Raw genomic sequence first — 27,554 nt, forward strand, 5'->3', positions numbered from 1 at the left:
TTCCTTTGTTATTCAAATATTTTCAAGGGTTGTATATAGTTGGGTTTTATTCTATTTACTCAGCTCAGAACAAAAAAAGATTTATCTAAGACTAGTATTTTCCAACAGATAGGATATGTAGATTGATCTGGGGGTCACTCTTTTACTTCAGTGCTGCTCTAGTCCCAAAACTATGGATGAATAATAATTTATATGTACAATTTTAGCTCAATTTAGTAGTATTTTGTAAGCTTTCCAGGTAATGAGCATTTGCCCTGTTGAGAAGGCATTTTGCCCCACTCATAGGTTGGTTCTCTATCACTCTGAAGTAATGGAGTACATGAAAAAGAAACTATAAATCTCAGAGTACACTACTGCTTATTAGTAGAAACCTACAATGCTCTGTTTGTGTATATTACATTTCTTAGGACGTAATGCACTTCTGTTAGACCTTTTCCTACTTCCCTCTTGCCTAGTTGTTTCTGGGTTTTACAGACACCAATTAGGCAACACTTTGGCTGCCTCCCAGATCTACGCCCCTGGAATAAAGAAGTCTTTCCAGGCACTTTATCCCTGAATCAGAAACAAGAAAAGAGCTTCAGTACTATCATCTTAGATTTTAGACCAGCAGATATGGAGGGCCATCAGTTACATATCTGGAAACAATTTCGCTAGCCCTGGCTTTCATGGGACTATCCTCTCAGATTCTGAAACCAGGTTGACTGTAAATTCTAAATTTTTTACATTATTGTGAATTTCATCCTTTCTATTTTGTTTTAAAGATTTTTTGATGTGGACCACTTTTAAAGTCTTTATTGAATTTGTTACAATATTGCTTCTGTTTTATGTTTTGGTTTTTTGGCCCTGAGGCATGTGGGATCTTAGCTCCCGGACCAGGGATTGAACCCGCACCCCCTGCATTGGAAGGTGAAATCTCAACCACTGGACCACCAGGGAAGTCCCTCATCCTTTCTATGTATACACATATTTCTATCATCCTCACTTTTCAGATGAAGAAACTAGGTCACAGAGCAGATAAGTGGCTTGTCCAAGGAAGCAGTCAGAGGCAGGACTAGGCTGCCAACCCAGGAGATTTTACTCCAGAGCCTGTGCACTTAATCATTGAACTCTCTATCCTTTCTGAACACTATACTTAGTTAAAAAATTAGTTTCATCCTATAATGACCACAGTCGTCTCAAATCATGGTTCTTGTCTCTGTTGACAGGTATATATGTAACAATTAGAATAATAGTAGATACCATTTATTAACTACTTGATATGTGCCAGGCATTGGGTTATACAATTAATATACATTATCACATTTAATCCTCACAACTCTATGTGATAGATACTATCATTATTCCCATTTAACAAATTAAAAACAACAGCAATAATAACATTAGGCCTTAGAGATGGTAATTAATTTACCCAGAATCAGATCTGGTAGATGGAAAGGCTGGGATTCAAATTCGATCTGACTTCTAAACCCAACTGCTCACCTTTTATGCTATAAAGCCTCTATTTAACAGGTATAATATGTTGCATATAATTCTACAATAAATTGATAGTATATTTTGCTAAAAATCTCATATGTTAAGAATTATCATTTTATATATTCAACTATAAATTAATACCTTCTGAAACAAAAATTTTCCTTCATCATATACAAATGGTTGCAAATTGGCCAGAGATTTCTGAATGTGCTTGTGGTAGGGGATTTAAATTCAATAAATTTTCCTATATTCATTTTGGTAGATCTCTGTGCACTGCATGAAGGGGCTTTCTTACCCTCTGACTTCCTGTAGGGTTTAACCAAGGAGGAGTACTGGCAGGAAATCAGACAGAGGAAGGGGAAGGAAATCAGGGGTATTTGTTTTGTTCCCTCAATCCCTGAGGGTCCTTGCATGCCAGATGAGCACCGAAGGTCACTGCTCGGGCCTCACAGTGGTAACTTGCCCCTGTTACTAGCCCACAAGTTTTGTGCTATATCTTGTGACTTCTCTACACCCTGCCCACCCTTGTAAATCATTCCTTCACTAAATTCACTCAAATTACCGAAATTAAGTGTGCCATCTCTCTTCTCTGCAAAGACCTGGGCTGATTCAGAAATGATCTGTTCTGGCATAGAACAAATGCCTTAATATTTTAGAAGAGGATATTTTCCCATACTATATGCATTCTTAATGTTCATATGTCTTTTTAGAAATAGCAAAGATGTGTAAGTGTAATTACAAAGAAAAGGATGGGTAATGTTACAGCAAACACACTTTCCTTGGACTCCTAATGTTGACTTTTCAAATTGGATCTAATAAATCATTCATGACTCAGTTAACATATAATTTTAATGCAAGATGAGTAGAATGAACAAGCAAACCCATGATTACTGCGCATAGAAAACTATTTTGCTCACTTCAGCCATGTCAATTCCATCCTAACTGGGATGTTTTAGGCACTTAAAGATTTATGTCTGCCTCAAGTATTTATGAGCCCAAACTAAATGTGCCTAATACCACTGGGTTTTATAAACAGTCAAAGATAGCTAGTCACTTATATTTATGACATATGTGGTGAAATATTTACACAGCATCTCCTGGACAGGAAACTGTGTGGCTAAAGCACCTCGAGTGATCACTGGCATTATTTTTCTATTCATAGAAAAATGTATTAGCAGGAATATAGAGAAATAAGCACTCTAAATATTGGAGAGAATGTAAATTTACTGACTTAAAGTTTAAGATACTCTTTTAAAGACTTTGTATAGCAATTCTGCCTCTAATAATTTATCCTAAGAAAATAATCACAGATGTGTGTAAAATTTTATTTATCCATTTGTTCACTAAGACAATCAATATAAACACCCATATAAAAAGGAATATGCAGTCATTAAAAATGATGTTATGTGGTCGTAACTTTCACAAACTTAAAAAAATTTTTTTGAAATATTTATAACAAAAGGAAATGACTGTTCATCATTCTTTCCAGATTTTTAAACAAACCATAATTTTCAGAAGAGGAAGGTAATACAGGCATACCTTGTTTTATTGCACTTCGCTTTTACTGCGCTTCTCAGATACGGAGTTTTTTACAAACTGAAGCTCTGTGGTAACCCTGTGTCGAGCAAGTCTGTTGGTGCCATTTTTCCAATAGCATTTGCTCACTTTGTGTCTCTGTGTCACATTTTCATAATTCTCACAATATTTCAAACTTTTTTATTATTACATTTGTTATGGTGATCTGTGATTAGTGATCTTCAATGTTACTACTATTTGCTGAAGATGATGGTTATTAGCATTTTTTAGCAATAAATATTTTTAAACTAAAAAAAAAAAAATGATGTTATGGAAGAATGTATAATGGCATGGAAAAATATTTACAAAATATTCTAGGTCGAAAAAACAGGTATTAAAATGATATGTAAGCTACTTCCAGTGCCAGCCATGATGGAGAAAGCTGACTGCAGCCTATCATTTCCACTGATTACAACTAAAACTCACAACAGAGTACAAAAAACCACCACCTAAGGACTTTGAAAAGTACACATACCAGGTGTATTGGCAATTAAAGTGAAAACTTGAATTAAGGATCCATAATGGGTGAGATTCATGAATTTTTATTTTCCTTTTTTCCCTAGAATTGACTTGAGGGCAAGCTGAATTCTGGAACTGTGCAGCAAGTACAGACAGCAAAAACTCCAGGAGAAACACCTTCTTCTCGGCCAGAGGTCTGGGAAAAAGACTCCTGTGTGCTGGAGATTTTGAGGGAGATCCCTTTTTTTTCACCTTTCATTTCTCTCCCAGCCGTGCTCTGAGGCCAGGCCCAGTCACAGAGCTGCACAGGCAACAGCACATGTATCTTAAACCCCAAGAAAAACCAGAGGAACTGGGAAAAGGCCTTCTTACAGAGGATTTTTTCTCTTGCTGCTTCTCTGTGAAGGACGCTCCAATTGTGTAGGACTGCATGGCAGCATAGGAGGCTCAGATTCTGAGAGGACTCCATCTTTCTGGCCAGAGAAACCAAGAAAAAGAGTGTCTGAGGGCTGGAGAGTATGGGAGAAATCATGGAGAGAAGAGAGCTGAAAAGAAGCAACTCCTAAGTCTATGTTATGAACTGACATAAGTCTTGGACCTGCCCAGAACAAACCTAAAGAAGCATAGCAGAGGCATCAAGACCTGAACTACCATAGAAAACATTACTGTAGTTCTAGACTAACCCTTGAGTGGTGTAAGCTCCAGTAAGATCCAAAAAGCTTTGCAAAATCTTTGAAAATTCAGCTGACATCAGAACCACTATGAGACAGAATATGACGTTAGAACCTAACCCGATTGATTGCCTCTTAAACAATCAAACAGAAAAGCAAGTCAACGTTTTCCAAAGGGCTTTAACAAGACCCAGAGTCTCACAACATAATATTCCAAATGTTCAGGGTACATTCAAAAATAACTTGACATACAAAGAGCCAGAAATCTGATCAATATTCAAGGAAAAAGACAATTAACAAATGCCACTTCTAAGATGACCCAGACGTTGGAATGATCAGGCAAGGACTTTAGGACAGCTCTTCAATGATCCTCCATAAGGTAAAAGGTGAACATTGTTTAAAAGAATAAAAGATAGAAATGTTTAGTTGGGAAGTAGACGCTATGAAGAAAATGGAAATTTTAGAACTGAAAAAGACAAAAGCTGAAATTTAAAAACTCATTGTATGCACTTAATAGCAGAATGCAGATAACAAAGGAAAGAGTCAGTGAATTTGGAGACAAATCAATAGAAATTATACAACCTAAAGAACAGAGGGGAAAAAAAAGACTGAAAAAAAAACCCCCACGTCCTCAGAAACCTGTGTGACAATAATCAAAAGGTCTGATATTCATATCAATGGAGTCCCAGAAGAAGAGATAAAGGAGATAGATGGGTGCAGAAAGAATATCTGAAGAAACAATGACTGAAAACGTCTCAAATTGAGTGAAAGATATCAGATTGCAGATTCAAGAGGTTCAGCAAATCCCTAATAGCATAAACTCACAAAAACAGGGCCAGACACATCATAATCAAGCTGTTGAAAACTAAAGATAAAGGGAAAAAACTTAAAGCAAGCCAGAGGAAAACAACACATTACATTCAAGGGAGCAATGGTTTGGATGATTGCAGATTTCTCATCAGAAATCACAGAGGCCAGATGACAGTGGCACAACATCTTTCAAGTGATAAAAGAACTATTAACAAGAATTTTATACCCAGTGAAAATATCTTTCAGGACTGAAGGCAAAACAGAAGAAGTCTTTGATTAAGGAAAACTAAAGGAATTTGTTGCCAGTAGATCCGTTCTTAAAGAAATGCTAAAAAAAAGTTCTCAGGCTTATAGGAAATGATATCAGAGGGAAATATAGACACAAGGACTGAACGAAGAACAATAAAAATGGTAAATATCTGGGTAAATATAATAGAGTATTTTACTCTACTAAATTATTTAAAATATTTGACTTGATGGCAAAACTTATAATATTGTCTATGGAGTTCTCAAGTTATTTGGATGTACTTAATATGACAATTATCACATAAAGTGGGGAGGGTAAAGTGATAAGGTTTGTATGTTTTAATTGAAGTGGTAAACTATTCACTCTAGATTGTGTAAAGTGAGGTGTGTATATGATAATCCCAGAACAGCAACTAAAATGATAATACAAAGAGATAATCCAAATAGCCAAGAGTTAAATTAAAATGAATACTAAAAAATACGCACATAATCCAGAAGAAGGCAGGAAATGGGGAATGAGGGAACAAAAAAAAAGGGTAAGAAAAAGAAAACAAATAATAAATGGTAGACCTAAATCCAACCATTTCAATAATTAAATTAAATGTAAATGGTATCTACTGAAGTATAGAGATTATCAAATAAATTTAAAATTAAGACTCAGTATGTTGTCAAAAAACAATCCACTTTAAATATATCACTATAGATAAGATAAAAGTAAAAGGATGAAAAAAAATATACAATCAAAAGAAAGCTGGAAAAGTTACGTTAATAGCAAGCAAAGCAGACTTTGGAACAAGGAAAATTATCAAGGAAAAAGAAGAAAATTTATAATCATAAAACAAACAATTCATCAAGCTATATAGCATTCTTAAATGTGTATGTACTTAACAATGTATATGCCCCAAAATATGGGAAGTAAAACTGATAAAACTGAAACAAGAAATAGACAAACCCACAATTACACTTTTACACAATCACACCATTACAGACAGACTTCAATGCTCCTCTCTGTTAATGAGAGCGCAGGCAGACAGAAAATCAGCAAGATATAGGAGACCTGATCAATGTTATCCACTAACTTAATGTAATTGACATTTAAGGAACACTCTACCTAACAAGAGAAGAATACATTTTTTTTCAAGTGTACATGAAATATTCAACATGATAGTCCATATTTTAGGCCATAAAAACAAACTTAACAAATTTAAAAGAATTGAAATCATGCAGAAAATGATCTCTGATCATAATGGAATTTAAAATAGAAACAAATGACAGAAAGATATCTCAGATATAGCCAAAAATGTGTAAATTAAACCCCACACGTTTAAATAACCATTGTAAAATAGAAAGACTCTCGTGGGGGCAAGGAATATACGGGAACTCTCTCTACATTTCCCTCAATTTTGCTGTGAACCTAAAACTGCTCCCAAAAAAAAGACTTGATAATTTTTTTAAATAGAAAGACTCAAAGGAATTTAAAAAATATTTTGAAGTGAATGACGATGAAAATAAAATGTATTAAAACTTGTGAGATGCAACTAAAGCAGTACTTAGTATTAAATGTTTTAAAAGGGAAGAAGGACTCAATTTAATAAATAAACAATCTGTTTCCACGGATTTATTAGTTAAGAAACTAATAAAGAAGAACCAATTTAACCCAAAACAAAAGGGAGAAAGTAATAAACTTTAAAAACAGAAATCAATGAAATTGAAAACAGAAAAACAATAGGAAAAAATTAGTGAAACCAAAAGCTGATCTTTGAAAAACATAAATAAAATTGAGACGTCCTTAGCCACACTGATGAAGAAAAAAGAGATAAGACACAGATTCCCAATACCAGGAATGAAATGTGGTTATCACCACAGACCCTAAAGACAATAAGAGAAAGATAAGGAAAGAATGTTGATATTAGATGAAATGGATCAACTTTTCGAAAGATATAAACTACCAAATCTCAGTGAAAAGAAAGAAATAAGCTGAATACTCCTATATCTTGCAATCAACCAAAATGAATTTTCAACAAAGAAAACTCCTGGCCCAGTGGTTTTCACTTATAGATTCTGTCACAAATTTCAGGAAGAAGCAAAACCAATTCTGCTCAATCTCTTCCAGAACACTGAGGAGGAATAAGGCTAGCATTACACTAATACCAAAGTCAGGCAAAGAAGAAAAATAAAAAACTACACACAAATATTCCTCATTAACAGAGAGGTAAAATCAACAAAATATTAGCAAATCAAATTAAGCAATATATAAAAAGGACAATATACCACAATCAAGTGCATTCACCCCAGGAATGTAACACTGACTTAATATTCAAAAATCAATCAATGTAATTCACCATATTAAGAGGGAAAAAAAGCCATATGAACATATCAATAGATGCAGTTAAAATCATTTGACAAAATTCAACATCCATTTATGATTTTTTTAAAAAAGCTTCTCAGTAAACAAGAAACAGAAGGAAATGTACTCAAACTGATAAAGGGTATATGCAAAAAAAGTCTATAGTTACTATTATACTTACTTGTAAAAGACTGTTTCCTCCTAAAAAAGAAATGACAAGAATATCCACTCTCACCACTTATGTTCAGTATCATATTAGAAGTCTTAATCAATGCAATAACACATGAAAAAGAAATAAAAGCCATGACAATTAGAAAGGAAGGAAACTGTCTCTATTAGCAGATGATATGATTGTCTATATAAAAAAAGAAAATTCCATGAAATCCACAACAAAGCTCCTAGAATGAATAAGTGAATTAGCAAAATCATAGGATATAAGGTCAATATGCAAAAATCAAATGTATTTAATATTTAACAAAAAGTAAAATTTAACAAAACAATACTATTTGTTTCACTGAAGAAGACATACACATGGCGAGTAAGACATGAAAAGATGTTCAAGATTATTAGCCATTTGAGAAATGCAAATTATAACCCCAATGAGATAGCACTACACACCAATCAGAAATTAATTGGATGTCATCAAAATGATAAACTTCTGCTCTGCAAAAGACACTACAGATCATCCTCAATTTACCACGGTGTCACATCCTGATAAACTCATGGTAAGGTGAAAATATTGCCTAAGTCAAAAATGCACTGAACACATAACCTACTGAACATCATAGCTTAGCCTAGCCTGCCTTAAACGTGCTCAAAATACTTACATTAGCCTACAGTTGGGCAAAATCATCTAACCCAAAGCCTATTTTATAATAAAGTGTTGAATGTCTCATGTAATTTACTGAATACTCTACTGAAAGTGAAAAACAGAATGTAAGTGTATTGGTTGTTTACCCTCCTGATCGCATAGCTGACTGGGAGCTGGGGCTCACTGCCCTGCCCAGCATTGCAAGAGCATATCGTGCCACATATCACTAACCCAGGAAGAGATCAAAATTCAAAACTGGAAGTACAGTTTCTACTGAATGTGTATCAGTTTCATACTATAAAAAAGTCGAAAAATCATAAAGTCGAACCATTGTAAATTGGGGCCTGTCTATACCAACAAAATGTAAAGATACCCCCAGACAGGGAGAAAATGTTTGCAAATCATGTATTTGACAAAGAACTTCTATTCAGCATACACAAAAATTCTCAAAGCGTAACAATAAGAAAACAACCGTTTTTTTTAAATGGGCAAAGGATTTGAACAGGCACTTCGTAAAGAAGATATATGTATGATAAGAATGAGATGTGACAGAGTGAGAGAGTGTCATGGACATATATACACTACCAAATGTAAAATAGATAGCTAGTGGGAAGCAGCCGCATAGCACAGGGAGATCAGCTCGGTGCTTTGTGACCACCTAGAGCGGTGGGATAGGGAGGGTGGGAGGGAGGGAGATGCAAGAGGGAAGAGATATGGGAACATGTGTATATGTATAACTGATTCACTTTGTTATAAAGCAGAAACTAACACACCATTGTAAAGCAGTTATACTTCAATAAAGATGTTTAAAAAAAAAAAAGAATGTATAAGAAAAGAGGCTTAATACCATTAGTCATGAGGGAAATGCAAATTAAAACCACAATGAGATACCACTGCACAACTATTAGAACAGCTAAAGTAGAAGAAAAATTGACAATGCCACACACTGACAGGACACAGAGCAACTGCAACTCTCATACATTGCTGATGGCAGTGCAACACGGCACAACCACTCTGGAAAACAGTTTGGCAGTTTCTTATCAGGCTAAACATATATTTGCCATATAACCAAGCGATCCCACTCCCAGTAAAAATAAAAACTCATGTTCATACAAAAACTTGTATGCAAATGTTTATAGCAGCTTTCCTCATAATCACCCCAAACTAGGAAAAACTCAAATGCACTTCAATTTATGAGTGAATCAACAAAGCGATACATCAATACCATAAAATGCTACTCAGCGTTAAAATGGAACAAATTATGGATACACACAGCAGCAGAGAGGAATCTGAAATGCATTATGCTAAACGAAAAGCGCCAGGCTCAAAGGCTATATCCTGTATGCTTTACATATTTTTCTAGAAAAGGCAAAACTACAAGGATAGAAAACAAACCTGTGATTGTTAAGATTCAGGGGAGGGTTTGACTATAAGGGGACAGCACAAGGGAATATTTTAATATTTTTAGGTGATTGTGGCGGTGGCTACTATGCATCCGTCAAAACTCAGAACTGCACACCAAAAAGAGTGAATTATGGTGTATATTAATTTTAAAAACAAATTTATACAAACCATATGTATATATTGAATTTTTGTTTTAAAGAAAAGTACATATATGGCTCAAACGGCAAATGTCAAAATACTAACATTGGTATCTCCTTTAATTTAAATATAATTTAAAAATAATTTTTATAAATAATATGATTTTTCTGAAACCTGAATATATAAATGTGCACACACATATATACACATACATGCATATAATGTATACATGCATATATATGCAGTCTGACTTTCCCTCTATGTGTGTTTCTGAGTGTTCACGAAGTTCTGAAGTAAATACCATCTTGAAGCACTACAATGCTAAGATGCACTGAAAATTAGGGATACTTAAGATGGAATACATATGCTTCCCTACGGTTTCCGGTATTATACAAATTTTCTGGAATTTTATGTACTGCTTTTGAAATTAAAATTTTAAGTTATAATACAGCCTGACAGTTCTAAATATGTCAGTCTGAAAGGGCTAGACCATTGTCTCACTGACTTTTTAGAATTCCATGCTTCTAAAGCACTGTCATGAACACATGCCATTTGCTCAAGATTCAAAATGACAGTATTCTTATCACTTGGTGAATTCAAGCAATTTCTCTGGTGATTCCCAATTAGCCTGTCTTGATCCAGCCTATCAAAGCAACATTGCATACCTTGCTGCCCTCCACGATGGATCTGATCCAGGGGTCTCTCACATGCAGAGAGGTCTGTACTCACTGTCCTCTGGCAGGACTACCCTGCAGGTGAGACAGGGGCCCTTTAACTGTCTAGCCACGGGCTGCTAGACGCAAAAGAAAGCTATGTTGTTATGGAATCCTAAGCAGTAAGATTTTTCCAAGCGTGCTTGGATCACAGGAACATCTGATTCAATATGGAAAATTGTACTATTGTTCACACTTCCACAGAAACATATGACATTTCAGGGGAACACAGAGAAACAAATGAAAGCCTCAAGAGCAGCTACCAATTTTGTTAAATGTTATACCAGACATGGGGGATGGCAGAGATGGGAAAAGAAGTGACCTCAACATGGTCAGATGACTCTGTAATTTCAATAACATTTGCAACTAAGAAAGGGAATTAGAGATTATATCATCAACTATTTCCCCGACTCTGACAAAACCAGGCCCCTATTTTATGTTTGATCCAAAAGAAACACTTTCAAAGAGGGGGAAGAGGACTCTGTGTAAAGTATTATACTCAAAATTCTTCTCCCAGGTTAGGAAAAAGCATTATTTAATCCTTAAAGTTTACGTGCATTTTAGGGTCAAGTCTGATTGTACTGAAAAAAAAATTTGCAGTTTCACCCTCTTTGTATAATATCCAACAACAAAAAAAAGAAAAAACCAAACCAAAACAAACCAATCTAATTTTGTTCAGACTACTCAATGAACTACTGGCCTTCACATGGCACTCTGCAGTTTTGAATGGCAAAGCTAAGTATCATAGTTACATAATAGTATATAGAATCTCTTCTCAAGATATTTTATTTCCTATTTAAAATTAAGCCATGGACTTAATGGAAATGGAGTCAAGAATATTTTATTATAAGTATATAAGTAAATATAAGACAAACTCAAACGCATCACTTAGTATACTTATGCAGTTTTTTCTCCCTTTTAAACATTTTTAAAGGTCAAAAATTCTTAGTGTGTCTAAAAGCAAAAAATGTATCCTCCAGGTGTACTTGACCATTTCCTGCTGTTTGAACACCCCAAGCTTTTCAACATCCCAGCCCTTATTTATCCTGCTCACTCTGTGGTTTTCTCAAATTCTTTTGCAAAACGGATTTAGATAACAAAAATAAGTACCCAGATTGTATTACCTTAAACCTCTGCAAAAATGCCTTCACCCAGTCAAAACAGAAGACCATGCCTTTGGCTTTCATAAAATCATAATATAAAAAAAATCAACGATAAGAATATTTCTATAGATAATCTGCTAGAAAACAATCAAAGGCATTATCTGCTATGCTACCCGATGTCATTTATATGACTAGTTGAGTGATAAATAACCTTGCAAAGTCAGTGCCTGGTAAGAATTGTATTTTTCCTGATAAATTGTTATGCTTCCTTTATTCCAACAGTAGAGACAATGCAATCAAACGTGTATTCTTTTTCACCTGATTTCCCTGAAGATTAGCCAAACTTGTTTCTCAATTGCAACAAATAGCTTACCCTTGGTGCCAAATACATACTTTTCTCTTTCTTTTATTTTACAGTTGTAATTTTTTTACAACATGTTTTTAACTATGTCACAGTAAAAGTGACATAATTAAATATATTTTGAAATACGTTTAAATATGTTTTAAATATAGTTGGCAGAATTAATATATGAAGGCTGTGTCCTACAAGCTATTCCATGTTAAATTACAAAACAAAAACAGCATGGCCTAGAGCAGCATTTTTCAAACTAAAATGTGAAAAAGAATCACCTAGTGATCTTATCAACAGGTAGATTCGTATTCAGAAGGTCTGGGGTGGAGCTGGAGGGTCCACATTTCTACCAGGCTCCCAGATAAGATCACTGCTGGTCCTCACACCACACTTTGAGGAGGTGGGGCCTCACCAGTGTTCAGCCTGTGCATGAATGGAAAGTCAGTATAGGAGAAATAATGAATATAATGGAGCCCTAAGACATGATAACTATCCAAATGGCGAGTACCACAAACTAGAGCAAATGGGATCATCACATTTCTATTTCAACCTTTAAAAATCAGAGTGTCTTAAATCCAAAATCAATATTAATTTTTTATAACAAATGTCCAGTTCATGTTTTTCAAAGAAGTTGATTCTTATTCACGTATTAGACATTCTACCATATAGAGCTGAATAAAATTCTGGTTGATATATTTAAAAAAAAAAAAATCCGTAGTGTTTTGAATGTTTTTAGGAGGAAACAGGACAAGAAAAGAATACTCATTGAACATCTGGAAAGTTCCATTTATTCAAATGTTTCCTAACACCCAATGTATTCCAGCACTACTTTGAGGCCTCAACATCCAGTTTCTTTCTTTTAATTTATGTATGTTGGTTTGACTGATTCCTCATTTCTATTATTTTGGGGGACAATTATTATATAACTTGGGAAACTATTTGATTAGTGAATAAGTGAATGAATCTGCATCATTTGAAGAAAATCCACCAGCTGTGATATTGGTTAAGAAAATATTTGAACATTAGTCAGTTTAATTTTTTTTTCTTTCCAGCTTATTTCCAGTTAAGAGTATTCCTCCCAGCATGGCATGTTTCGCAATGATAATTTCTAAAATACTTCACAGTAAAGAAAAGGCCTAGTTTTTCCAAAGTTATTCCATTTTTATAGATTCTCATATTGCCTGTTGTCACATGTATGTCTCCTCAGCATAGTTTCTGGTTAAAACTAAAATTAACCAGTTATCTAATACACATAAAGAACTAGCTGAGTCACCACATCAGTACAACAACATTTAAGGTTTTTTTTCTAGGTCACAGGATTTAGAGCCAAGTGTACTAGTCTTCTATTGCTGCTGCAACAAATTAGCATAAATTTAGTGATTTAAACACAAATTTATTATTTTATAGTTTTGGAGGTCAGAAGTCCAAAATGGGTCTCACTGGGCTAAAATCAAGGTGTCAGCAGAGCTGTGTTCCTTCTGGAGGCTCTAGGGATAATTTATTTCCTTGCCCTTTCCAGCTTGTAGACACCTCCCACATTCCTTGGCTCCTGGTCCCTTCCTCCATCTTCAAAGCCAGCAATGTTGCACCTCTCTGGGACTTTCTTCCACCGTCACATCTTCCTCCAACTGACTCTTCTCCCCTGCCTCCCTCCACTTTTAAGAAACCTTGGGGTAACATGGATAATCTGAGCAAATCTCCCTATTTGAAAGTCAGTTGATTAGCAACTTTAATTACTTTGCCAGGTAACCTAACATACTCACAGGTTCCAGGGATTAGGATGTAGACATGCTTTGGGGGCCTATTATTCTGCCTATCATGCGGAGACAGTATTCCATTTCCATTTACTAGCTTGAATTTTCCTGGAGCACTTTTTAGTTCTTTTACAGTTCTTCGATTCTAGGAAAAGAAGCTCTTGGGGAATAACAATAAGAGTATAAGATTACTGATAACAGGATAAGATTACTGAACATTACTAATGTTCAAGTATCTTCTTAACCAGTATCACAGCTGATGAATTTTCTTCAAATGATGCAGATTCATTCACTTATGCAATAACTTTCATTTCACTTTTTGCCATGAGCTCTGATTCTATTGGGATGACTCTCATACTCAAAGTAAGGTATGGATATAGCTGGAACGGCCCCTGCCACATAACCACATGCTCCTCGATATGTCGCCTGAGATTCCTGAGCTACATTCTGGTACACTGATGCCACAGATCATGGAATCAGACTGTGGCCACCAGGATAAATGTCCTGACTCTCTGTGATCCAAGTTGGCTAGAACAAGGGCCTTCTCACTGAAGTTTTGAGAGGCTAAACCCTCTTCCAAAATTGCTCTAATGAGCTTAGAATCATTAAAAATGTCCAAAGCACTAAGTAATAAAGTTTATTCAGTTTTCTTTAACACAGAAAAATGAAAAGTTAAATGGGTAAATTATAGTAGCCTAATCTTTTCATGCCAATAGTAGGGACTCACAGGCTGGTTGTTTTAACAGCTGTACAATGTTTAGGCTCCAAAGACTCTAAATCTCTAAAAACAAAAAGAATAACACTTCACATGACTGTTTCTTTGAATATATTCTAGACATATTTTCTCACAGGAACCCTCAATTAAAGATTTATTATATTTTAATCAGAAGCCACAGAGATAAAAAGTTTGAATAATTGGCTGAAGGCCCTATACAAACTGAATTTAAATATGAAACAAAGTAAAAGTTTCAAATTTGAATTTATGGCCTGAATTCTGAGAGACAAAAATATATTTGTCATGATTATTATTTAAAATAGGCAGGTCCAACCACCAAATGCTAAAATATAAAGTGTATGACAGTTTAAGCAGAGTCAGATTGGCTCTACTACAGTTTCACGTCACTCAAAGGTTATGAGAGGTACATTGTTTCTTGTGAGTCTTGTATTATAACACACAGTAAGCAATGCCAATGTGAGTTGTCATTTCTCCCATGGGTTAACAATACCTTCAATTTCTACCGCTCTCACCTGCTAATCTCCTCCCCTGCGCCCCCAAAACTATATCTAATGCAAAGGTGCTTCTGAGAACTGTTCATAGTTCCTATGGTTCTGGTAGGATTTCCATCCGTATTTCAGCTCAGTGCTGTTCCTTGACAACACTCAAATGGGCCAGCTCAAAGTGAGATCAGGAGAAATGGGATAAGGTAGTGATCCAAGAGAAATTTTGTTCACATAGCCAGTAAAAGAATTCTGAAAATCTATGCACATATTTTTTAAATAACATCTAAATATTTTTAACATAAGTTTGAACAGTTGAAAAGGGGACATGATTTCTAACACTCTGATACATATTTATCAGAACTTCAGGGCTGCAGGTTTCAGTCTCCGGAAGTCTGCTACATAACATAAAAGGTAGAGCCAATCCTCAATGACGAGCCAATCAACCCAAGAAGACTTTCTGTCAAGATAAGTCTGACTTTGTTTTTCAATCAAATATGAAGATAGTTCTAGTGACAACTGTCTATCTTCTGAATCCTAAAAGGAACAGATAAATATAGCACAGAGCCTTGTCACGTGCTCGTCCCTTGGATGAACAGGGCAGAAGAAAGGAGAACTGGCAGGCAACACCCGTGTTCAGAGAAGATCAGTTTCAAGAAAGAGCTGGAAGTTGAGGAACTGAAAATTGAAACCCCTGAAACACTCTATGTCCTGGTCAGTCTTGGTGCTCAGTTTGGAAAGTGCTGGGGAAAAGGACTTAAATTCCTCTCTGAAAGTATCTAACATGATACAAATTTAAAATGGTATTTCTATACAAAAACCTGCTGACTGCATATCTTTGAAGCATCCTAAGCCTTTGGAAGTATCTTAAAACAGGTGTCAAGTTCTCTTCATGAAAATGAAGGGTCAACAATTAGAGATTACAATCTTGCTTGTGTAGCCAACCTTGTGTATAACCTTGGACGGGCAGTTCTGGCGATCCAGGAATTGGTTCTACTTTTTCTCTAGTCCTCAGAACTCCTCGCTTTTGTTTTAATTCTCTGTCCATACTTGACCATCTTTTAGTGTATGTTTGAGCCAGTCTTTCACCCTGAAGTTCCTAGGTTCCACCCCATGTCCTTATTGGATTTTATGCTCATGTGATATTTCTCCAGCCCTTTTAGTGCCAGAAGTGGATAAACTGTTAAAAAAAAAAAAAAAAAAACCAAAACCCTCCAACTGCCAAGGCCATCATTGTGCCAACAGAGGAACTGCTTATGCAAACTATTGTGAACTTTTACATAGGAAGATGGGGAAAGTATAAAGTCCCATTGTGAATGCGTTTTGAAAAGCTCTCTCTTCTAATGCTTCTGGGGTGGGGGGGGAAGGTTGGAAGTAAATTACTGACAATGGGCAAAAACAGATGCAAAGAAGACAACTTTATTAGGCGATTTTTCTTCTTTATGAGGAGCTTTCTCTCCTTTGTTAGGAGGGCAGTCCTTTCAGAGGAAGCGCCAAGTAATTCGACAATACCCAGTTTCCTTCAGCTGCTGCGACTTGATCCCACGGTGGGTGTTCTGGAAAGCACCTTGGGGGCGAATGGGGCTGAGGCCGCTCATGATCAAGGTCGTCTGATCCAGTTGCTAAGTTGAGAATCTTCCCGTGTCACCTCTTAGAAGCAGGTGTGTGTTCCCCTCCAAAGAACCCACCACCTGGCTGCGCCCCCACCTCCACTCGTGCCCCAGCTACCAGGTAACGTTGGGTGCTTCAGAAGGTGCTGCTGCGGGGGCAGCCTGGCCTTTAGACGCAGTCACTGGGGAGGAGGCGAGGACCGGGGTGGATGCTGGAGCACGCGCTCAGGTGCCGGCGCAGCCACAAACACACACGGGCTCGGGGTGAGGGGAGGACGGGGGAGGTGGAGGGGGAGGGGGGGCGGCCTTACCAGATCAATGAAAGTCAGGAATTTCCAGCTCCCTCCGTAGGTCTGGTGCGAGGGCATTTCGATGGCCTTGTAGTTGCACAGGATAGAGCAGTAGGACAGCAGGATGGCCACCCGCAGCACCTGGCAAGGGACAAGCGCCATGTTCGCGAAAGGCCTGGACGGGCTCGGCGACCAGGAGGGCGGGCGGCACAGGGCTCGGGCGGGCGCTGTGGGAACTCCGGCCGCGGGCGGGGCGGGCGGGCGGGCGGGGGCCGGGGCGGGACGTGTCCCGCGGGACCGGCGCGAGCGCGCGGGCGACCTCGCGGGCGGGGCGGGGCGGGGCGGGGCGGGGCGGTGTGTGCGGGCACCGGCGGCTGCCGGGTGGGCGGCGTGGCGTCAGTTCTTTCGTCATCTCCGTCATTCTGCTCCTGCCTTTGCGGGCCCCGGAGACCCGGCCCGGGGCAGCCCCTCAGAGCCCCGGGAGCGGGTGGGCGGCCTCCGAGGGCGACCGGGGCTCGGGGAGCGCGCGCCGAGCTCCGGGGACCGCCGCCAGCGGTAGCGGCCGGGCGGAGAGGGAGCGCGGCCCAGGGTGAGCGGGCGCGGGGCCGGACGCGGGGGCCGGGCAACCCGCCCGGAAGGAGCGGACCCCAGTGTGGGCAAACGGTCCAGCTCGGGGACTTGCTGGCCAAGTGGCACCGGTGGAGGCGCGCACGTGGGGGGGGGGGGTGCAAACCCGTGAAACGGGGCCCCCCGAGTGACTTGCTTTATTTTGGACCCAACTGGAATTTTAGTGGTAGACTACTGTTAACCACTATGAAATCCCCTTATTGTTCTATTCCAGTGGGTAGGCTGCCCTGCACTTTCCACAGGGGGTTTATAAATATCCTATCAATATATAACAAGGTAGACTGTGAACTGTGGACCAGGGGTTTATAAATAAAACGTTGTAAAGAAAGGAGTGTCAGATAAGTTTCTGCTGCAAGATTACATTCAGTTCAGGAGCAGATCATCCTGAGTCTGGATGTAAAACCCGTTTGTGTAATTTAATACTAATCTTTTGAGGGTTAAACTGGTTTTGCCCTTTTCCTGATTTATTTTTTTCCTACACTCCAATGCCAGGGCTTAATGGAAGGAAAATAAATATAAACTGTATCCCCTCCGCCTTCCAGTAAATGTTGTCATACTGAAGTTGCTTCATTCTGTGGGCCGCATCACATTTCAGCTAACCAGATGCAGGGTCAGATTATGAAAAGACAACATAGGTATTTCCTGTGGATCCATTTAAAACAGGTGTCCTCTGAAAATAGTCTCTGAGTCACAGAATGTGGAGTGAGGGGGCAGGGAAAGCAGAGTGCAGAGTGTTAAGAGGTAAAGTAGCAACTCATGAACGTTTTCCTGAATTTTTCCAACCAATCCCTTAACCAAAATAAAGAAACCCAGTAGATATTTTCTAATCGGCCTCATAATTATGCCAATAGAAGTTAATGTCCTCCAAATCAAGATAATTCCAAGAAGGTTCTGCCAGCATAAAACTATTCATTATTGATGATTTCTAGTTTTATCTTCATGTAAAAGTTGGGTGCATTTTTAAAAATTGTGTGTCCATGCTACAGGTTCATAAGATTGCAAAATTAAAAAGTAGATCTACTGAAGATCTAAGTCCTTAATAGAGTTTTGAGTTCGTGTGATATCCTTAAAATTTGATATACCTTCCTACCTTACAATTTAGAAAATCATAAATAAGACTCCCTATCCCATCCTTGAAAAATATAATAATATTTGTATAAAGCCATTTAAAATTTTATTCTGTACTCAATTTCTTTTTAAGTAACTATAGCATTCAAAAAGTGTTTTGAACCTATTCTAATGGTTTGCTTTTGTTATTTGCTAACCATAATAAGATAATGAGTTTTGTGGGCTTTTTTTAAAAAAAATGAAACATTTGCATAAACATTGACTCAAATATTTTATGAGAATGTCAGTCTACAATTTTTGGAACATCTTGATGATTATTTATGAACACATCCAGGTTGCTCTTTTTGCTTTTTAGACCATATCTAGTAATCTTAGACATGTTTCACATGTCTCTGTGAAAAAAATATTAACCTACACACAGACTGCGTTTTTTTTAGTGTAAGTACTGCAATACAGTATTGCACTTAAAACTTCACTCTGTGGAAGGTTATCCTTTTTTATGAACTATAATACATTAATCACTGATAAGTTTTACATGATTCCATATTTGAGTTAGAGAATACTGTTTTTCATTGTACACTATACAGAAGAAATATCTGCATGTCACTTTTTTAGCTTTTTCATACTGCCCCACAATGAGTGGGGATGGAGGAGAATAGCCTTGTCCAGTGGAGTTTCATGAAAACATTTTTCCCAAGGGAAGAGTTTAAGACCTTGTTTTTGCTTCTAGTTATTATACATTAGTGTTTCTTTGATTATTGTTAATAGTTCTTAGTCTATATATGGGCTCAAGTTATTCCTCCTTAAGTACTTCTAAAAACTGATACAGACTCTTCATTCTTTTTCTTTTTTTTTGAAGGGGGAGAGCATCTAACATACTGGTGATGATAATCCCTACTAATTTTGGAAATGACAAGGACCCTCTATCTCCCTTACGTTGTATTCCACCAAGCCAACTTCATATAGCCATGGGTATTTGCTTACAAATTCAGGAGGAATAATTGTGTTTATGCGTATCCTTATAATATTCAATGTTTATGCATTTCCTTTGGTTCTGTGTTTACATTGGATAAGCATTTTCTAACAGTGTCAATGTATTTGAAAGGATTATTTTTCCCCCTTCACAGTTGTCTGCACCATAAGGGTAGAAGATGGGATGTGTCCCTTTGAGAGGTTTGGGCTTGGGAAGAATCCCTTCAGTATCGCAGAAAAGATACCTTTGGGTTGCTCATTTTTCTTCATTATAAAAGCAGCATATTTATGATATTAAAATAGGAAATTAAAAAAAATTACTCCCACTCTCACCACCCACAGAAAACACTGTTAACATTTTAGCACATACCTGCCAGTCCTTCTTACAATATATACTTAGTTGTGACATACCGTGTAACAATTTGCATCAAGCAGATTCTTTTTGCTTTAAATTTAATAAGTAGGTTATGTTATTATTTAAAACTCTTTGTAAAAATCATTTTTAATTGTTGCATAGCATGACATAATAGGAACATAATTTTGCTTAAATTTTATTTTTGGATATTTAGTTTGTTTCCAGTTTCTAATCACTATAAATACACTGTAATGTCTGCATATTTAGTTGAGAAAGCCACTTTTTAGGGATTATTTGTAGCTCAAAAACCAGTTAAGAAACCATCCTTTTACAACCTAATGTGTATATTTGTTCACATGTGTTTATTATGGACTGAGGTTCCAAGGAGAGCTCTTCTGCCCTAGAGGGCAATTGGGAAGATTAAGAAGTGGGCAAAAATCACTCTTTTTCCCAATAATTGATTCTCACTACAGATATTCTTAATTGCTTTAGATATGAAACATAGTGCCAATACATTTCATTAGCCAGACTTTTTTGCTATTAACCAGGAAGGGTTGTTACTTACACGGCAAATGAGCGGCAGCAACGAGCAGTTGTGCTCATGTTGCTGATCGCAACAGTTTTTTTCAGGTTTAAAAATGGACGGAATTGCTATAGAAAACTCTAACGGGACTTCCCTGGTGGCGCAGTGGTTACGACTCCACACTCCCAATGCAGGGGACCCGGGTTCGATCCCTGGCCAGGGAGCTAGATCCCACATGCATGCTGCAACTAAGAGTTCGCATGCCACCACTAAAGGAGCCCATGTGCCGCAAGTAAGGAGCCAGCGAGCTGCAACTAAGACCGAGTGCCACCAAATTTAAAAAAAAAATATATATATATATATATATATATATATATATATAAAGAACCCTAAGTTATGAGATTTCTAAACACCAAGAATTCTACAGAAAGTGACTGAAAAGCTTTAGAAAAAGTAGTGCTGACATTTGGCGTGAGGCACCGGCTAGATCTCAGACAGATCTGAAACATCCCCTTCACTCCTGAGATCTGTCAGTAACTTTGCCAAAGCTACTCGTCCTGCCAGGAATGCTCTCGGTGTGCACATATCCAGACCCAGCACATTGGGCAAGACTCAGTGAAAGCCCACTTTGCCAGTCCCTCTACGGGATGTAGGATGTCATCTTCCTGCTTTGAACAATCCACGTGGATGGCTTAGTGGCGATCCGAATTCTACCTGTACTCACCATTTCCTTTGTCAAAAACTGCCCCCTTTGCAGTGTCTGCATTGTCTGGAAGCATCACAAGTGTGCTGTGTTAGAAGAGCCAGATGGCCTGGGGGTGCCAGTCACTTAATGGCACCAAAATATCCCTGGAAGTGTGGCAAATTGAAGGTAATCCACTTACCAGAATTATTCTCAGGGAGGAAACGTTTTCATAAACTGCTTCAGTGGATGGGTGACTGGTGAGAGAGCCCTCCTAATGCGCTCTAGAGTAATAGTAAATCATTGCTAAATTTCTTCTCCCCAGTGGGTGTCAGGATAATTGCAGAGCTTTTGTTTTGCTGAGTAGACCATATTTAGAAGTTTGGGACTAGAACTTACTTGCTCAGGGGAGTAGAGAAGAGGGAGACCTCTACCACCAGGGGGGCTTTTTTCCCAACAGCCTTCAGCCTCTAGTCTAAATAAATGTTCAACAGATAGTTTAAAGATATTTCAGAAGTCTTAAATCCAAACCCTTCAGAGACCAGGCATGTATATAGTTCAGTCAAGCTAGATGTAAGGTAAGAGTGTAAAATTGGATCTTTGAAAAACTGGAGCAAATGCCCTATGTAGACTCATTGTAGTCCAAATTTTTAAAAATTGTATCAGCCAAAACAACAACAACGAGAACAACACCACCACACCTGTATGCTGGAGTCAGCTAGCAGGCTGCAGGGTGGGACTTTGGAAGAGTGCCATGTTAACATCTTACCCAGGGTGTCCAAAAAACCATCTCAAGCCTGCTGGACTCTGCACACAGAAGAAGAGAACAGACCCAAAAGGACGTTTGGAGCGTGCAGTGATGTGTCTGGGCCAAGCCACGATTCTGTGTAAAGTCAAAATCTGCTGAAAGGACTTCTGAGAAGTATTCCATTAGTACACCCCTCCCTACAGCCCTACCCCCATCCTTATTTTTCCTGTTTCACTGCGTACAGGATGACTGGAGCTTCAGTAGTCACCTTGTAAGCACGAAGAAAAGAATCAGAGGATCCCAGAGCTCTTTGCCCTAACATCTATAACCTGCTGAACCCATGCCAGCAGTGGCCTCCTTCCAGGCTTCTTGTGATGTGAGAATAACCCCCTATTTGTTGAAAGCAATGTAGTAGGGTGTTCTGTTACACGCAGCTAAATGATGATACCAGGAGATACTTGGGGTGATTTCCTGGCAGGCTTCAAAAAATTGCTGAGTCATAGGATAGTGGGATAGTGCTAAGGAAACCAGGGTTCAAGTGTATCTATTTTTATTTAATAAACACCCATATAACACCTACTGTGGGCCAGGCTCTGATCTAAGCACTTTACAAATATTAGCTCTTCTTATCCTCACTGAGAGTGGTTACTATTATTATCTGCATCTTACATAAAAGGAAATGGAGACAGAGAGAAAATTAGGTAAACTGCCCAAAAAGTCACACAGCCAGCAAAGGGCAGAACTGGGATATGAAATCATGTATTTTGGGGTTTTAATCATAACACCACGCTGTGGATACTGCCAGTCAGTGCCTCTCACACCTCAGGTTTAATTCCCTTTCTGTTACTGAAGAGCCATGTGCTCTGGGTTGTGTTTTCTCATATGTTACAGTTCCCATCACCCCTCACAGGCAGCTGCCTGCTCCACCCACGCAGATGTATCTGATATATCTGACAGAAATATATCATATGAGGCAGAAACAACATCTGTATCTCAGCATCTTTGTGGACATCATCGTCTGATTTATAAGGATGAGAAAATTTTAGATACGAATTCCCCAAGCCACAAATCATTTTATAATAATTTTCATAAAACTTCCATGATTGACAATCTTTTAGTTATCATTAGACCATGTCATTTAGTTTCATGGCACCTGAGGCATCTGAAGTTATCTTTTAAAAACTTGAGCTATTTTCTTTAAATGAATGCTTCATCAATACCTATTTACACTCCATTTCACCATTATCCCTTTCACATAAACTACAATTTCATCACCAGATTCATTCAATAATTATATGGTTCCATTTATTTTCCAGAATTGCATAATGATGTTCCTTTACAGTTTGCTTAAACTGATGAATTATGTTTTTCAAAATACTCTTTTCTTCTACCTTCATAAGTATTGGAAAATATATACTATGGAAAATATACTATGGAAAACAATATGGAGATTCCCCAAAAAATTAAAAATAGAACTACCATATGATCCAGCAATTCCACTCCTGAGTATTTATCTGAAAACAACCAAAAACACTAATTACAAAAGATATATGCACCTCTGTGTTCATTGCAGCATTATTTACAGTATTCAAGATATGGAAGCAACCTAAGTATCCATCAACAGATGAGTGGACAAAGAAGATGTGACATATATATATCTGGAATACTACTCAGCCATAAAAAAGAATGAAATCTTGCCATTTGTGACAACATGGATAGACCTAGAGATTCTCATACTAAGTGAAGTAAGTCAAACAGAGAAAAAAAATCATGATATTACTTATATGTGGAATCTAAAGAAAAAAACAAATCAAATGAACAAGTATAACAAAACAGAAACAGAGTTATAGATACAGTCAACAAACAGATGGTTGCCAGAGGGGAGAGAGGTGGGGGGGAGGAAAGAAATAGGTGAGAGATATTAAGAGGTACAAACTTCCAATTACAAAATAAATTAGTCACAGGTGTGAAATGTACAGTGTGGGAAATATAGTCAATAACTATATAATATCATAACTAGACTTACTGTGGTGATCAGTTTGAAATGTATAGAAATATTGAATCACTATGTTGTGTAATAGGAACTAGCATAGTGTTGTAGGTCAATTATACTTCAAAAACAAAGAAACAAACTCACTCATAGAAAAAGAGATCAGATTTGTGGTTACCAGAGGTGGGGGGTGGGAGAGGGGAAACTGGATGAAGGTGGTCAAAAGGTAGAAACTTCCAGTAATAAGATGGATAAGCACTGAGGATGTGATGTACAACATGATAAATATAATTAACACTGCTGTATGTTATATATGAAAGTTGTGAAAAGAGTAAACCCTAAGTTCAGAAGAAGAAAAAAATTTTTTTTCTAATTCTTTAATTTTGTATGTATATGAGATGATGGATGTTCACTAAACTTATTGTGATAATCATTTCGTGATGCATGTAAATCAAATAATTATACTGTACACCTTAAACTTACACAATGCTGTATGCCAGTTATATCTCAGTAAAACTGGAAGAAAAAATATATATATTGGCAGCCAGACATCTTTATATTGGCAGTGAGAATGATAGAATCTTCTTTTTGGATGAAAAGTTAGAGATCAACTAGTCTAAGCCTCTCATTTTATAGATGATGGAACTGAGGCTGAGGAGAGTTAAATGACTTTTTTAGTGTATTTTTTCTTTTTTTATTTTGTTTAAATTAATAGATTTTATTTTTTAGAGCAGTTTCAGGTTTATAGAAAAATGGAGCAGAAAGTATAGAGTTCTCATATATTCCCTCTCTCCCTGCCACACACAGTTTCCCCTATTATTAATATCTTACATTAGTGTGGTATTTTTGTTACAATTGATCATTATTACTAATAAAAGTCCATAGTTACATTAGGGATCACTTTTTGTGTTGTCCAGTTCTATGGGTTTGGCAAATGTATGATGTCATGTATCCAGTGTTGGAAATACGTAAATTTAATGTTAATAGATGCTAAAAGGTCATCTCCTAAATCTCAACATTACTTCTGATTAAAATTCTTAGTGAGCTATGAAAGAAACAAGCTTTCTTAACTTGATAAGGAGTATTTTTCAGAAATCCAGAACAAATATGATACTTAGTAATTAAATATCAAAAATAATTACATTGAAGTCATAAATTAAAGAAATCTTTCTGCTAATACCACTATCAGTCAACAATATTCTGGAACTTCTAACCAATGAAAGAATATAAGGAAAAGAAATAAAGTATACATATTGGGAGAAAATGTACTATCACTTAACAACAATTATATAACATCCTTGGAGCAAGACCAAGAAAATTATTTGATGTATTAATAGCAACAGAAAGTAAGTACAGGGAAACAGTCAATTCAAGAGTAATATACCAAAAATCAATAACAAGTTAGAAAATGAAACAGGAGAGAAGACTCATTAAAAACACTAATAAACATACTTAGAAATAAATCCAACAAAAAAGACGTAAGCCTTTAATGAAATACAAAAAGCAAAATAAAGAGTAAACATAACCATATCGGGGAAAGAGTATAAAGTGATAAATTATAATAAAGTTATTGCAACTACAATTGAAAACTAAATGTAGCATTTTCAGAACCTTGAAAAATTATTTTTAAATTTCACTTGGAAAAGAATAAATAAGTTAGAACAGCCAAGAAAAATATACAAAGGATTAATGAAATCTAGACTTGTAGTTTATTAGAACATATTACAAAAATAATAAATGTCCCAGAAGAAAATAATTTTTATGTGACTAATACCTTGCTAAATAACAGCATGATAGAAACCATAAAGAAAAAGATGAACAGAAATGATTATATAAACAAAGATAAAAGACAAAGGACAAAGGAGGGAAATTTAACTGTCAAATCTGTGAGATAAAGGAAAACACTACTATGTAAAATACCCAAAAAATATGAACATAAAATTCATAAAAGAATTCAGATGATCATGAAACATTTTTAAAAAAGATACTCACTTCTGAAAGCAAATTTCACTTAGACTGGTGAAGAATAAAAAGGATTAAAATTTAAAGTATTAGGTATGCCCATAAGAAAATAAGCATTTTCATACATTCTTGGTGGAAAAGTATAAACTGAAATAATATTTCATCTTAGTAATTTCTCTTCTAGGAATTTACCCTACAGAAATATTGTCCCAAGTAATCAGAGGTACATGTATAATGCTGTTACCTTCAGCAAAAACATAAACGAAATCCAAAGGTACGTGACTGAGGGACTGGTTAAATAAATTATGACAACTCCATATAACAGAGAGTGGAATACTACGCAGCTATTAAAAAGAGTGGGATGACTGTGTATTGATATAGAAAGATGGTCAATGTGTACTGTTAAGTTAAAAAGCTAGTGCAAATCACACACACACACACACACACAAACACTATGATGTATTATTTGGTAGTATTTGGTAGTATGTTTACATACATGTTTGCATAAAAACAGTTAAAAAGCTGGAAGGATATATACTGCGTGTGATTAGTGGTTTTCTCTAAGGGATAGGGTGGAGATTCTCGCTATTTTCTTCCTTTTAAATGATTTGTTTCAATGATGCTTATGTTATTTGTAATTAGAAAATCTAAAACAGAAAAACATGAAAATTAAGAAATATATGGTACAAATGGGAACTCAAAGCTAAATTTGTGCTTTAGCTCTAACTTTAAATACTTGAAGGGAAGAAAGTTTGAAAGAAAATTACTTAGGCTAGTCCTAAATCTCTGAAATCAGATAGATTTTGCAGAAATGTTTACCTTTCTCTTCCCCTGATTTTTCTGGATATTACCTGCTGCACTGATTGATGGAGAGTCCAAAGGGATTTGCCTATGAGCAGGATGCCAGTGTGTGGCGCCAGAGAGTCACCTAGCCCTAACCAAACTCAAGTGTTAGAGCAGGGTAGGATCCCCTGTCAACAAAACCAGAAACCCATGCCTGCCAAGCCAATAATCTGACCTATAGAGCCATTTTTAAAAATCTCTAAATACTCTTCCATTGGTCCATGCACCACCACTGAAAGACAAGTAAGATGACAGCAGTTGCTATATCAGGTAAAACCACCTGAGGCAGCTGCTAGTTTGAGCAAAAGAATTGCCCTCAGGACATGAAAACATATCTTTCATGAAGCAGGACATTGACTTGTAGGGAATAAAAAGAATATTAGAAATTAACTTGGGTAGCTCTTCTGGGACACAGACCATTTGTGATAGAAGCAGAAATTCCCTCAGAGAAAATTGCAGCAAATAGACTATAGCTACAAAATAGAGAACAGCCCAGAATACACAAAGGAGCATGCCTCTTTGAACAAGTAACTGTATATCTTTACAGCATCACCTTCACGGCTAACAAATTTCACCTCCTTTACAGCTGTATAACTGTAAAGACAATTTGAAAAACAACACCACTCTTTACACTATTAAAATTTCAGCCCATATATGTACTTGTAAAAAAGGTTTAGATGAGAGGGAAATCCATACGGTAGTAAATTAATTTTATAAATTATTAGCTAGCTGACACTTTCATCTAAGTAAGAGAATCATGAATTTTTCTCAGCATTTACTTTTAGGGAGATAATAAAGTTAGGCTGTAAA

General features: G+C 36.8%; 1 protein-coding gene across 1 annotated transcript in view; it reads right to left on the minus strand.

Annotated features, from left to right (window-relative positions):
• AIG1 (androgen induced 1) overlaps nucleotides 1–17,502 on the minus strand; it is a 230,374-nt gene extending 212,872 nt beyond the window's left edge. The window contains 3 exon segments of the mRNA XM_068550808.1: nucleotides 16,996–17,235; nucleotides 17,238–17,281; nucleotides 17,284–17,502. Of these exon segments, the coding sequence (XP_068406909.1) occupies nucleotides 16,996–17,235; nucleotides 17,238–17,281; nucleotides 17,284–17,395 (396 nt within the window). The 5' untranslated portion in view covers nucleotides 17,396–17,502.
• Nucleotides 17,503–27,554: the final 10,052 nt, after the last annotated feature.

Source organism: Eschrichtius robustus, chromosome 9, assembly GCF_028021215.1.
Source record: "Eschrichtius robustus isolate mEscRob2 chromosome 9, mEscRob2.pri, whole genome shotgun sequence".
Classification (NCBI taxonomy): domain Eukaryota; kingdom Metazoa; phylum Chordata; class Mammalia; order Artiodactyla; family Eschrichtiidae; genus Eschrichtius; species Eschrichtius robustus.